Source organism: Copadichromis virginalis, linkage group LG23 (genome assembly GCF_057382275.1).
Source record: "Copadichromis virginalis isolate Kocher_CV1m ecotype Utaka linkage group LG23, C_Virginalis_male_GT1.1, whole genome shotgun sequence".
In the NCBI taxonomy this organism is placed as follows: Eukaryota; Metazoa; Chordata; class Actinopteri; order Cichliformes; family Cichlidae; genus Copadichromis; species Copadichromis virginalis.
In genome coordinates this window covers 47,552,972-47,566,329 of record NC_140639.1, presented here as the reverse complement: position 1 = coordinate 47,566,329, position 13,358 = coordinate 47,552,972, and the positions used below count along the sequence as shown (strand labels likewise).

The 13,358-nt window shown below is 41.6% G+C and overlaps 1 protein-coding gene and 10 non-coding genes across 12 annotated transcripts in view; 6 read left to right on the top strand and 5 right to left on the bottom strand.

The window, feature by feature from the left end:
* Nucleotides 1-470: 470 nt before the first annotated feature.
* Nucleotides 471-13,358, top strand: part of LOC146681888 (OX-2 membrane glycoprotein-like) — an 88,524-nt gene continuing 75,636 nt past the window's right edge. Inside the window, exons 1-2 of one of the 2 annotated variants that reach the window (XR_014918261.1) lie at nucleotides 506-568; nucleotides 2,692-2,823. Coding sequence is in view for 1 of the 2 variants with exons in the window: in XM_085449698.1 (XP_085305824.1) it covers nucleotides 514-568 (55 nt within the window). In the remaining variant the exon portion in view is untranslated. Of the gene's footprint in view, nucleotides 569-2,691; nucleotides 2,824-13,358 lie in introns of those variants that run through there. The other variant, XM_085449698.1, reaches the window with a different exon arrangement.
* On the bottom strand, nucleotides 6,873-6,991 carry LOC146681954 (5S ribosomal RNA). The gene has a single exon (XR_014918474.1). It is a non-coding gene; the product is annotated as a 5S ribosomal RNA (ribosomal RNA).
* LOC146681953 (5S ribosomal RNA) lies at nucleotides 7,349-7,467 on the top strand. Its single transcript, XR_014918415.1, has one exon. It is a non-coding gene; the product is annotated as a 5S ribosomal RNA (ribosomal RNA).
* LOC146681952 (5S ribosomal RNA) lies at nucleotides 8,322-8,440 on the bottom strand. Its single transcript, XR_014918473.1, has one exon. It is a non-coding gene; the product is annotated as a 5S ribosomal RNA (ribosomal RNA).
* On the top strand, nucleotides 8,798-8,916 carry LOC146681951 (5S ribosomal RNA). The gene has a single exon (XR_014918423.1). It is a non-coding gene; the product is annotated as a 5S ribosomal RNA (ribosomal RNA).
* On the bottom strand, nucleotides 9,759-9,877 carry LOC146681950 (5S ribosomal RNA). The gene has a single exon (XR_014918471.1). It is a non-coding gene; the product is annotated as a 5S ribosomal RNA (ribosomal RNA).
* Nucleotides 10,235-10,353, top strand: LOC146681949 (5S ribosomal RNA). The gene has a single exon (XR_014918371.1). It is a non-coding gene; the product is annotated as a 5S ribosomal RNA (ribosomal RNA).
* Nucleotides 11,195-11,313, bottom strand: LOC146681948 (5S ribosomal RNA). The gene has a single exon (XR_014918470.1). It is a non-coding gene; the product is annotated as a 5S ribosomal RNA (ribosomal RNA).
* LOC146681947 (5S ribosomal RNA) lies at nucleotides 11,671-11,789 on the top strand. The gene has a single exon (XR_014918422.1). It is a non-coding gene; the product is annotated as a 5S ribosomal RNA (ribosomal RNA).
* Nucleotides 12,632-12,750, bottom strand: LOC146681946 (5S ribosomal RNA). The gene has a single exon (XR_014918469.1). It is a non-coding gene; the product is annotated as a 5S ribosomal RNA (ribosomal RNA).
* LOC146681945 (5S ribosomal RNA) lies at nucleotides 13,108-13,226 on the top strand. Its single transcript, XR_014918370.1, has one exon. It is a non-coding gene; the product is annotated as a 5S ribosomal RNA (ribosomal RNA).

Sequence of the window (13,358 nt, the reverse complement as noted above, 5' to 3'; positions counted from 1 at the left end):
CGTTTAAAACGAAAGTGAAAGTAAGTTGTTGGTCTGTTCCACTACACACTGAAGAGGGGACAACGAGGAATAAGCGTGATGTCAAACGGCCGAGAGATTTTACAAAATAGTAATTTTGTAGCTGTGATTAATGAGAGGGATCATGTTTTGCTTTGTCGTTCTCACTACACACCCTGTGACATGGACTGGCCGAGCTTCTCTTGTGCAGTTTGAAGTTTTGAAATTTAGCGGTGTAGGAAGTATGTAAGTCACAGGAGGGTGATGTGGGGTGAAATGAGCGGTGGAAGGGAACTTACATTTGAAAAAGTGGTTAATAAGTTAAGTCATGGTGAAGGGAAAGTGGTGGTTTTTCGTTTTTTGAGAAGTACTGGTCTCATCAAGAGGATCTGAGGATTCAGGAGTGACGGACGGTTACCAGACAGGAGATGGCGGTAATGCAACAGTTTTGGATGCAAGCTGCCGTTAAACTTGACTGAAGAAGAAGAAGAAGAAATTTAGCGATAAACAGACAACATGGCAGGACGCGCAATCACGTTTGTCTCTAGTTTGCTGGCGTTTTTTCCAAACGGTGAGTGAGATACACTGTTTCATTTCTGAATTTATTTATATGAATTTGGGCGATAGACAGAAGAAATCACAACATATATTGAACGAGTATAAATTTAGAGTTAAGAAAGTGTTACTAAAGAAAGTCATCAGCTTAAATTGAAATTGATGAAGCGTGATCTCGACTAACTTTCATTTTCACGGTTTGAAGGAAACTGTTTCCAGGGCCTACTCCGTGGATCGGCTTCCTCCGAGGCGTGGACGTCTATCAGCAGAGAATGTACCTTCACCTATCAGCAGAGAATGTCCCTTAGTCTGTAACACAGTCAAATATATTCTCAAGTAATATTCAAGCATGCCATTCAGCGTGTTAGTACGAGCAGCTCGGGAGCAGCTTGGGAGAACAAGAAAACAGAGACTGCTTTAGATTGTCTTCCCAAAGTGACTCAACTTTATTCACAAGTACAACAGTTTATATAGAGGGTAAAATTCACGAGACAGCAGATTTATCAGTTTAAACCAGTACAGACCAAGATAAGGGAGCGTCTTCCTGCCCTTGGGTGAAGAAGCATCCTTTGTGTAGTTTATTAGTTCAGCTACAATTGTGATTATCTCAGCGACATATTTTCAAGGCACAAAACGAAGAGTTCTTACATTAGTGAAATCTGAAACAAACCATTTGGCCTTCAACAGGCGTCTAAAAGATTAAGAAACTAATGTAGCTGAGGGAGTGATCTCTGTGGTATTTCAACCTTGTACCAGCCTGTGATTCTCACACATCAATTCTTGGGTCAAAGAGAAAAATAACTAAAACAAAGGGGCCTTATTGAATGACAGAGTTTTCCTGCATAATGTCACTATAAAACAATATCCAGTAAATGCTCCCATGGTACTAAAATACCTAACACGGTTGGAACATAAAAGCTGCATTTACATCAAATCTGACAAAAAAGAAACGCCGGATGTCACTAACAGGTAGACCTACAGCCATAAAACGGTGATATTTAAACGTTTTAAGGGTCTGTTTTAACAGACGCAGCTTTCACAGTAGGCGTTTAGTTGATGAGGGACTGCAGAGAACAATTGGATGCAAGTTAAGCTCTCACACCGGGTCGCAATCAGTCAACCAATTCCGTGTTTAATACCTTAATACTCAATACTCTAATTTTTGGTAATGAGCCAATAACAAGTTAATACGGAGCTGGTGTTGACAATACCGGTACCAACAGTAATAATTAGAATTAGAAAGGCAGGTTAGGTAATGTTATTTGTGTTAATTAAGGGTTTTGTTTGTTTGTTTGTTTTTTTATTTTCCAATGTAACACGTCTCATTGGGCTGAATGTATTATATTTAAAGTCTGAATATAGTCTATAGGTAATCAGTCTATTAAAATGACAACTATGTTGATCAGTGACTGGTGAACAGTAATTGATCAACATAGTTGTCATTTAGTTGTCACGTAGTAAAACTTCCAGCATTATATTGAAAAGTCTGCAGTGTAGATAAATAATTCAAACTAGTTCGTCACAGCTTGATTTCAGCAGGTATAAGATGCAGATAACTATTAATAAATACTCAGATATCATATTAACCATTTCTTCCTCCTTTTTATTGATGAAAAAGCTGATCAAAAGCAGGATCATTGTTGCTAAATGTCAAACACAAAGACGTAATGTCAGAAGAGTTCCTGGGATAAACAACTGTAAGAGGCAACGTGGAGGTGAAAGAGAGTCTCAAGGAGATGCACCTTTTTAATGTCTTTAATTATCATTTGTAATTTGGATGAGTTCGGAATGACAAACATAGTGGATAATTAGAGAGCCAAGTGTTTGTCTTTTGAACACATGTAGATCCTACATAATACTTCTGCACGTCTTTATTAATATTGTGAATTTAATTGATTTGCCAAAAAGAAACATAACACACATCTTACTGGTAGCACTGTTTTTGTTTTTGAAATTCCATATTAGACATCCAATAATATCATTGAAGTACATTATTTTATTCACATATGTGAAACCTGATACATTGTTATTATTTAGTGCCATAAATTAAACTCAGTCTAATCCCTAGCCTGAATTATTGTTTCAGTCTTCCCATCAAGAGCACTCAGTTCATCTTTAACTGATGTTATTCTCCTACAGCTCTAACAGCAGTGGTCCAAACACAGCAGACTGTGCTGGCAGCAGTGGGAGAAGATGCTGAAGTCAGCTGTCAGCTCTTGAAGACTGTCTGTTTAACACTTATCCTGAAGGCTCTCTGACAGGGAAACCCTACCTCCAAGTTTATAGTAAGAACTTTTACCTCAAACAAACATAGTTGATATAAATGTGTGAGCAGCTGGTGTGTTTGTAAGAACATGTTGATGATATCTCCTGATCCTTCACAGAGCTGCATGAACCTGTTGTTGATGTCAGAGAGTCAAACTCTACTGAAGAGTGGGTTGTTTCCTGTTCAGCCACTGGTCGACCTGCTCCCACTGTAACACTCAGTGTCTCACAACAAGACCTCAGCTTCTCACAGTACAACACTGTCAGTGTGTCCAACACCAACGCTACATTCACTGTCACCACTACAGCTGTGCTCTCAGGTTCACGTAAACACAGCACACAGGTGGGATGTGCAGCACGAGTGCTCTCTGCTCCTCACAGAGAGGTGATGGTGACGATTCCTGAAGATGAAGAAGATGATCATGAGAAATTCTTTTAAAATCAATGATTATGATAAATGATCACACAGCAACCTTAATGTTTCTGCATTTTCTTTTTCTAGGTTTGGATGAAAAATCTGGATCCATCACTAGAGAGTTTAGTATGTTTGCTTTCACATATTTATAAATTCCTGTTCAGTCTGTTTTACCTTTATAGTGCTTGACTTTATTACATCTTTCTCAGTCTTTTTCTTAAGATATTCATAATCGCGTCTGTGGTTGTGGCCTGTGTTACTGCACGTAACTGTTTAATGTCCAAAATAAATAAATAAATAATGCAAATTTTCTAACTTGTCTCTGTTGTGCTTTTTATCCTTCTGTTATTAAGTCCAATCCAGTGTACCACAAACTCAGATACTTTGCTCACTTTCAGTCCTTTTACTGCACTCTGAGTACTTTAACCACGCAGTTATAATTCAATAATTGTGAGTGAGATCAGACAAGAAGCAGCATGAGACGTCTTTGCACAGCTATTTATTAACTTTGGTAAATAATAGATGCTATATTCACAAATGTGAAAAAAGTGTGTGATGCGGATTTTCACCTGCTATTTCATTAAAAATGGCCACGAGATGGCGCTTTACATTCAAGATTATAACCGCTTGTCTCGTTAATTTAATTTGACTTGAATCTCTTTCCACTTCTGTCAAACCACCAAACAAAAATATATTTTAGTCCCCTGACTAAAATAGTGAATGATTAAATGAACATTGATCTGAAGCCTTTTCCCCTCCCTGTTGTTTTGTAGAGATTAGTTCAGTCATCACATCTGTAAATTTCTGTCAGAGACAAACTCAGACTGTGCTGAGAGAAGATGTCGAATTCAGCTAGTGCAGTCTAAACACGTCCTTTGAGAGGAATAAACTGTTTCCCCCCTTTTTCTAGGGTGCTCCTTTTCCAGCTTTACATATACAGAGATGAAACTGCAACAGACTTGTGCAGACTGGTGCTTCATTGTGGCGTGAAGCACCAGTTTATGTTGACTTTAACAGTTAAATCGCTTGTCCGGTGTAGTGTAAATCAGAAGTTGACTTATTTCTAACAGTTTGTTTCACATGTATTTCGGAATCTGATCGAGCTGCTATATTTGAACCATTTCTGTGGAAATGGTTGATTCTCCTCAGCAAGGTGAGAATGGATCACAGAAATTATTTCCTTTCTATAATATCTGTGATTTTTTTTATTATTAATTTCTCAAGAGTTTGTATCCTGCTGTTATGTCTGTGCTAACATGTGCACAGCCTTTCTCTCATTATAGAGAAGAAAATTGCCCCTGTTGATATGATAGAGTATCACTACATTTATTAACAAACACAAATGTAACCAAATCAGATAATTATATATGTCCACGGGCCAGACAAACTAATGTTTTGTGCCAGAACAAAACCCTCTTTGGTGGATAAAAGGTTGCCGTCGGGTTTTGGTGTGGATATTTTTTTGGAAAGGAGTTTCCCTGGAATCACCTGCATATTAATTCACCTCCATATTTCTGTGCTTTCGTCTGGAGGTGGTATTGCTTGTTTGATTACATTCATACTCTTCTTACAGCCCACACTGCAAACGCCGCTGCGATATTTTCTGTCTATGTGCCACGGCCTACAATACCTCCCTGAGGCCCGTATAATTGCCAGCCTGCTACGCACATGGTAACTATTGTTACCAGGAGAAGTTATCAACCTGTGAAGTGTAAGTGATTTGTGGCTTAGCTAGCCCTGGCTTTGGACTTTGTATTTTATCCCTTTGGGACACTGAATTATTTTATCCCTCCATTTTTATATGCCCAGCAGAGATTATTTCCCGTTCTTGACTAACAAATTATGTTTTAGAACTTGAGTGGTTCCCATCTGTTAAGTAAAAGTATTTATTGGCACTTTATTTGAATGTGTTATGTTTTGCTTGTTTACTGGCGGTCTTTTCAAAAGGTAATTTTCATTCCATTACAAAGTTATGCTGTTGAATCATTACGATCGCTTTCCAGAACAATATTTTAATTTGGAATCCAAAATGCCTCTTCAGTTTTAGTTGACCTATGGGAAACCTTTGAAAATTCAGAACTTGTAATATTTAATAAACGAATAATAATAATAATAATAATAATAATAATAATAATAATAATAATAATAATGGATTGCATTTATATGGCGCTTTACAATTCCACTATTCATTCACTCTCACATTCACACACTGGTGGAGGCAGCTACAGTTGTAGCCACAGCTGCCCTGGGGCAGACTGACAGAAGTGAGGCTGCCTTATCGCGCCATCGGCCCCTCTGGCCATCACCAGTAGGCGGTAGGTATGTTTCTTGCCCAAGGACAACGACAGCTAAAATAGATACACCTTTTTTATATGTATTAAAAACAAACAAACAAACAAACAAACAAAAAAACAACTTTTGTAATGTTACAGATTCCCTCCTGGTTGCTAGACTTCGTTTTGACGTTTATTTAAATAACTTATTTACCGATTGAAAATATAATGACAGCAATATTATTTCATGTTCGAAATATTTTTTAGATTAAATATTAAATTCACAAAAAAATCCTCTTTATGGAGTAAGCATGTTTTCCATGGCTACTTCAAAAAAACCAAACAAACAAACCAAGCTTGAAGTCATGAGCAGGAGTTCATAATAAGTGATGACAGCAGTGTACGCAGAATCTGCCGTTATAGTTAAGAATGGCACCGCATAAGATAAACTTATGCAACTTTTTTTTTTTTTTTTTTGGTGGGGGATGTCACAGCAGATAGTACAAGAAGAAAGTCGAGTCTACGGTAGTGCAAAGTCTACGCTGTGTGTAGACGGTTACGTCTTTTCATTGGCCCGGAGTCTACGGTGAGCATAGACACTGTAGACTCGGGCCGATAGGAGCGCCGAATCCCACTGTAGACGACCAATCGTCTGTTCGGCGGAAGTTGCGTCACCAAAACAACAACAACACGCAGCGGAGGAGCGAAGAAGCCGGAAAGTCCGCTATTTTTTTTAATGGAAACTGGCATTTCTTCTGTGTTTACCTTAACTTACAGAGTCTGGATTTAGCGGAAATTACACGACGCTGAATAGCGCGTTTAACCCTTTTTCTTTGTGGTAAATGTTAGCCGCGCGCTAGCCGACATCTAATGTATTATGCCCATCTTTTCAGTGGCTACAACTGCTTTCCGTGGCTCGTTACAAACGATCTGAGATATATGAAGTAGTAAGTGTATTTAATGTCATACTAGGCAGATTTACTGCACTGCCATTTACTACACATTTACCCGTGTTTGGCTATTGTCTGTACATCTCGCTCGTTGTAAACTTTCTTTAAGTATGTGTAACATTCACAATTATATTGTTGATGGTAACGTGTATGATTCCAGCCTACCTGATGGGCACTTTTGACTTTTTGTAGTTCAGTTCAGTGATTGACTATCCTGCAGTGCTGTTTTCCTGTATTAATCCACTCATCTCTACATTTACAGAATAAATAAGTTTGTGTATTTCCTAAATATTTCGTTCCTGCTGTTCTTTTGTTTTGTTTTGCACAAAAGGGAAATGTTGTCATGAAGCTTTTCCTCAAGCTGCCTCCACTGAGTGAGCAGCGGCGCCCTCTGCAGTTTGTGTGTGGGAGTGCAAAAGCTTACAGCACCTGGTATTCCCAGGCGGTCTCCCATCCAAGTACTGACCAGGCCCGACCCTGCTTAGCTTCCGAGATCAGACGAGATCGGGCGTGTTCAGGGTGGTATGGCCGTAAGCGAGGGAAACCCGCTATAAAAGACCTTTTATACTTGGCAAATGTCACGCACTTTAAAATATAGAATTGTACTAAGCTTCACATGTTACAGCGAAAACATGCAAACCTTTGTTGTGAACTGCAGCTTCAACACTGAGCTGCAAAAATGCTTTTCCCGCGGTAACGTCACCATAATAACACATGTTACTTTCTCACAGCACAGTGTTAAAGTGACAGAGAGCACACAGTGTGTTAGGACCATTTGGAAGTCCAACATTTTTGTGCTTTGGACAATTCAACTTATATACAGGACATAAAAACCTAAGCATGACTGCGTCATCACAGCATGTATAAAGAGGCTGTTTGTGAAGCAGTCCCTCGCTTACGGCCACACCACCCTGAACGCGCCCGATCTCGTCTGATCTCGGAAGCCAAGCTGGGTCGGGCCTGGTCAGTACTTGGATGGGAGACTTTCTGGGAATACCAGGTGCCGTAAGCTTTTGCATTTCAACACACAAATGACAGTTTAAATAGTGAAACGGATCTGAGGCACTCTTTAAGCTCATTTTCCAATAGGATGGTTAGTGAGTCTTGCGCAAAGAGCTCTTCCACTCATGTAGTAATGTCAAATTCTTCAAGCGTTACATCAGTATCACTGTACATGCACAGAGCACCTGTAGATGTTTTTGTGCAAACACTCACAATTGTTTATGACGTGAATATTGCTGCATTAAGTATGCATTATAACTGTGCTGTCATGGGCAGCTATTAAAAATAAAAGTAGAAACTAATCAATATGCTTCACTCTAAATTGTTTTTTAAATCCCAATAAATGGGTTACAGTATCTACATGAACCCCGTTGTCGAGGAAGCCTCTCACTTACGGCCATACCAGCCTGTTCTCATCTGATCTCTGAAGGTAACCAGGGGCGGTCCTGCATAGTCGCGTCACCTTCACCTTGCTCCATGTTAGAAACTCCATGATATCATGTTCCCTGCGCAGGGTAGCACACTGATGCGCATTTATTCAGTATTCTTCGGGGCCGCAGTCGGCAGCCAATAAGAGTTAAAACTCGTTGCACAAGAGTGTCAGGTTGACACTGTGCCCGCTGCACGCTACAAGGTTAACGAGTTCCTCACTATTGAGCCCAGACGGACTAGCCGTAGACATTCTCTACATTTACAGAATAAATAAGTTTGTGTATTTCCTAAATATTTCGTTCCTGCTGTTCTTTTGTTTTGTTTTGCACAAAAGGGAAATGCAATCAGGAGCGTTGTCATGAAGCTTTTCCTCAAGCTGCCTCCACTGAGTGAGCAGCGGCGCCCTCTGCAGTTTGTGTGTGGGAGTGCAAAAGCTTACAGCACCTGGTATTCCCAGGCGGTCTCCCATCCAAGTACTGACCAGGCCCGACCCTGCTTAGCTTCCGAGATCAGACGAGATCGGGCGTGTTCAGGGTGGTATGGCCGTAAGCGAGGGAAACCCGCTATAAAAGACCTTTTATACTTGGCAAATGTCACGCACTTTAAAATATAGGATTGTACTAAGCTTCACATGTTACAGCGAAAACATGCAAACCTTTGTTGTGAACTGCAGCTTCAACACTGAGCTGCAAAAATGCTTTTCCCGCGGTAACGTCACCATAATAACACATGTTACTTTCTCACAGCACAGTGTTAAAGTGACAGAGAGCACACAGTGTGTTAGGACCATTTGGAAGTCCAACATTTTTGTGCTTTGGACAATTCAACTTATATACAGGACATAAAAACCTAAGCATGACTGCGTCATCACAGCATGTATAAAGAGGCTGTTTGTGAAGCAGTCCGTCGCTTACGGCCACACCACCCTGAACGCGCCCGATCTCGTCTGATCTCGGAAGCCAAGCTGGGTCGGGCCTGGTCGGTACTTGGATGGGAGACTTCCTGGGAATACCAGGTGCCGTAAGCTTTTGCATTTCAACACACAAATGACAGTTTAAATAGTGAAACGGATCTGAGGCACTCTTTAAGCTCATTTTCCAATAGGATGGTTAGTGAGTCTTGCGCAAAGAGCTCTTCCACTCATGTAGTAATGTCAAATTCTTCAAGCGTTACATCAATATCACTGTACATGCACAGAGCACCTGTAGATGTTTTTGTGCAAACACTCACAATTGTTTATGACGTGAATATTGCAGCATTAAGTATGCATTATAACTGTGCTGTCATGGGCAGCTATTAAAAATAAAAGTAGAAACTAATCAATATGCTTCACTCTAAATTGTTTTTTAAATCCCAATAAATGGGTTACAGTATCTACATGAACCCCGTTGTCGAGGAAGCCTCTCACTTACGGCCATACCAGCCTGTTCTCATCTGATCTCTGAAGGTAACCAGGGGCGGTCCTGCATAGTCGCGTCACCTTCACCTTGCTCCATGTTAGAAACTCCATGATATCGTGTTCCCTGCTCAGGGTAGCACACTGATGCGCATTTATTCAGTATTCTTCGGGGCCGCAGTCGGCAGCCAATAAGAGTTAAAACTCGTTGCACAAGAGTGTCAGGTTGACACTGTGCCCGCTGCACGCTACAAGGTTAACGAGTTCCTCACTATTGAGCCCAGACGGACTAGCCGTAGACATTCTCTACATTTACAGAATAAATAAGTTTGTGTATTTCCTAAATATTTCGTTCCTGCTGTTCTTTTGTTTTGTTTTGCACAAAAGGGAAATGTTGTCATGAAGCTTTTCCTCAAGCTGCCTCCACTGAGTGAGCAGCGGCGCCCTCTGCAGTTTGTGTGTGGGAGTGCAAAAGCTTACAGCACCTGGTATTCCCAGGCGGTCTCCCATCCAAGTACTGACCAGGCCCGACCCTGCTTAGCTTCCGAGATCAGACGAGATCGGGCGTGTTCAGGGTGGTATGGCCGTAAGCGAGGGAAACCCGCTATAAAAGACCTTTTATACTTGGCAAATGTCACGCACTTTAAAATATAGGATTGTACTAAGCTTCACATGTTACAGCGAAAACATGCAAACCTTTGTTGTGAACTGCAGCTTCAACACTGAGCTGCAAAAATGCTTTTCCCGCGGTAACGTCACCATAATAACACATGTTACTTTCTCACAGCACAGTGTTAAAGTGACAGAGAGCACACAGTGTGTTAGGACCATTTGGAAGTCCAACATTTTTGTGCTTTGGACAATTCAACTTATATACAGGACATAAAAACCTAAGCATGACTGCGTCATCACAGCATGTATAAAGAGGCTGTTTGTGAAGCAGTCCGTCGCTTACGGCCACACCACCCTGAACGCGCCCGATCTCGTCTGATCTCGGAAGCCAAGCTGGGTCGGGCCTGGTCAGTACTTGGATGGGAGACTTCCTGGGAATACCAGGTGCCGTAAGCTTTTGCATTTCAACACACAAATGACAGTTTAAATAGTGAAACGGATCTGAGGCACTCTTTAAGCTCATTTTCCAATAGGATGGTTAGTGAGTCTTGCGCAAAGAGCTCTTCCACTCATGTAGTAATGTCAAATTCTTCAAGCGTTACATCAATATCACTGTACATGCACAGAGCACCTGTAGATGTTTTTGTGCAAACACTCACAATTGTTTATGACGTGAATATTGCTGCATTAAGTATGCATTATAACTGTGCTGTCATGGGCAGCTATTAAAAATAAAAGTAGAAACTAATCAATATGCTTCACTCTAACTTGTTTTTTAAATCCCAATAAATGGGTTACAGTATCTACATGAACCCCGTTGTCGAGGAAGCCTCTCACTTAGGCCATACCAGCCTGTTCTCATCTGATCTCTGAAGGTAACCAGGGGCGGTCCTGCATAGTCGCGTCACCTTCACCTTGCTCCATGTTAGAAACTCCATGATATCGTGTTCCCTGCTCAGGGTAGCACACTGATGCGCATTTATTCAGTATTCTTCGGGGCCGCAGTCGGCAGCCAATAAGAGTTAAAACTCGTTGCACAAGAGTGTCAGGTTGACACTGTGCCCGCTGCACGCTACAAGGTTAACGAGTTCCTCACTATTGAGCCCAGACGGACTAGCCGTAGACATTCTCTACATTTACAGAATAAATAAGTTTGTGTATTTCCTAAATATTTCGTTCCTGCTGTTCTTTTGTTTTGTTTTGCACAAAAGGGAAATGTTGTCATGAAGCTTTTCCTCAAGCTGCCTCCACTGAGTGAGCAGCGGCGCCCTCTGCAGTTTGTGTGTGGGAGTGCAAAAGCTTACAGCACCTGGTATTCCCAGGCGGTCTCCCATCCAAGTACTGACCAGGCCCGACCCTGCTTAGCTTCCGAGATCAGACGAGATCGGGCGTGTTCAGGGTGGTATGGCCGTAAGCGAGGGAAACCCGCTATAAAAGACCTTTTATACTTGGCAAATGTCACGCACTTTAAAATATAGGATTGTACTAAGCTTCACATGTTACAGCGAAAACATGCAAACCTTTGTTGTGAACTGCAGCTTCAACACTGAGCTGCAAAAATGCTTTTCCCGCGGTAACGTCACCATAATAACACATGTTACTTTCTCACAGCACAGTGTTAAAGTGACAGAGAGCACACAGTGTGTTAGGACCATTTGGAAGTCCAACATTTTTGTGCTTTGGACAATTCAACTTATATACAGGACATAAAAACCTAAGCATGACTGCGTCATCACAGCATGTATAAAGAGGCTGTTTGTAAAGCAGTCCGTCGCTTACGGCCACACCACCCTGAACGCGCCCGATCTCGTCTGATCTCGGAAGCCAAGCTGGGTCGGGCCTGGTCGGTACTTGGATGGGAGACTTCCTGGGAATACCAGGTGCCGTAAGCTTTTGCATTTCAACACACAAATGACAGTTTAAATAGTGAAACGGATCTGAGGCACTCTTTAAGCTCATTTTCCAATAGGATGGTTAGTGAGTCTTGCGCAAAGAGCTCTTCCACTCATGTAGTAATGTCAAATTCTTCAAGCGTTACATCAATATCACTGTACATGCACAGAGCACCTGTAGATGTTTTTGTGCAAACACTCACAATTGTTTATGACGTGAATATTGCAGCATTAAGTATGCATTATAACTGTGCTGTCATGGGCAGCTATTAAAAATAAAAGTAGAAACTAATCAATATGCTTCACTCTAAATTGTTTTTTAAATCCCAATAAATGGGTTACAGTATCTACATGAACCCCGTTGTCGAGGAAGCCTCTCACTTACGGCCATACCAGCCTGTTCTCATCTGATCTCTGAAGGTAACCAGGGGCGGTCCTGCATAGTCGCGTCACCTTCACCTTGCTCCATGTTAGAAACTCCATGATATCGTGTTCCCTGCTCAGGGTAGCACACTGATGCGCATTTATTCAGTATTCTTCGGGGCCGCAGTCGGCAGCCAATAAGAGTTAAAACTCGTTGCACAAGAGTGTCAGGTTGACACTGTGCCCGCTGCACGCTACAAGGTTAACGAGTTCCTCACTATTGAGCCCAGACGGACTAGCCGTAGACATTCTCTACATTTACAGAATAAATAAGTTTGTGTATTTCCTAAATATTTCGTTCCTGCTGTTCTTTTGTTTTGTTTTGCACAAAAGGGAAATGTTGTCATGAAGCTTTTCCTCAAGCTGCCTCCACTGAGTGAGCAGCGGCGCCCTCTGCAGTTTGTGTGTGGGAGTGCAAAAGCTTACAGCACCTGGTATTCCCAGGCGGTCTCCCATCCAAGTACTGACCAGGCCCGACCCTGCTTAGCTTCCGAGATCAGACGAGATCGGGCGTGTTCAGGGTGGTATGGCCGTAAGCGAGGGAAACCCGCTATAAAAGACCTTTTATACTTGGCAAATGTCACGCACTTTAAAATATAGAATTGTACTAAGCTTCACATGTTACAGCGAAAACATGCAAACCTTTGTTGTGAACTGCAGCTTCAACACTGAGCTGCAAAAATGCTTTTCCCGCGGTAACGTCACCATAATAACACATGTTACTTTCTCACAGCACAGTGTTAAAGTGACAGAGAGCACACAGTGTGTTAGGACCATTTGGAAGTCCAACATTTTTGTGCTTTGGACAATTCAACTTATATACAGGACATAAAAACCTAAGCATGACTGCGTCATCACAGCATGTATAAAGAGGCTGTTTGTGAAGCAGTCCGTCGCTTACGGCCACACCACCCTGAACGCGCCCGATCTCGTCTGATCTCGGAAGCCAAGCTGGGTCGGGCCTGGTCAGTACTTGGATGGGAGACTTCCTGGGAATACCAGGTGCCGTAAGCTTTTGCATTTCAACACACAAATGACAGTTTAAATAGTGAAACGGATCTGAGGCACTCTTTAAGCTCATTTTCCAATAGGATGGTTAGTGAGTCTTGCGCAAAGAGCTCTTCCACTCATGTAGTAATGTCAAAT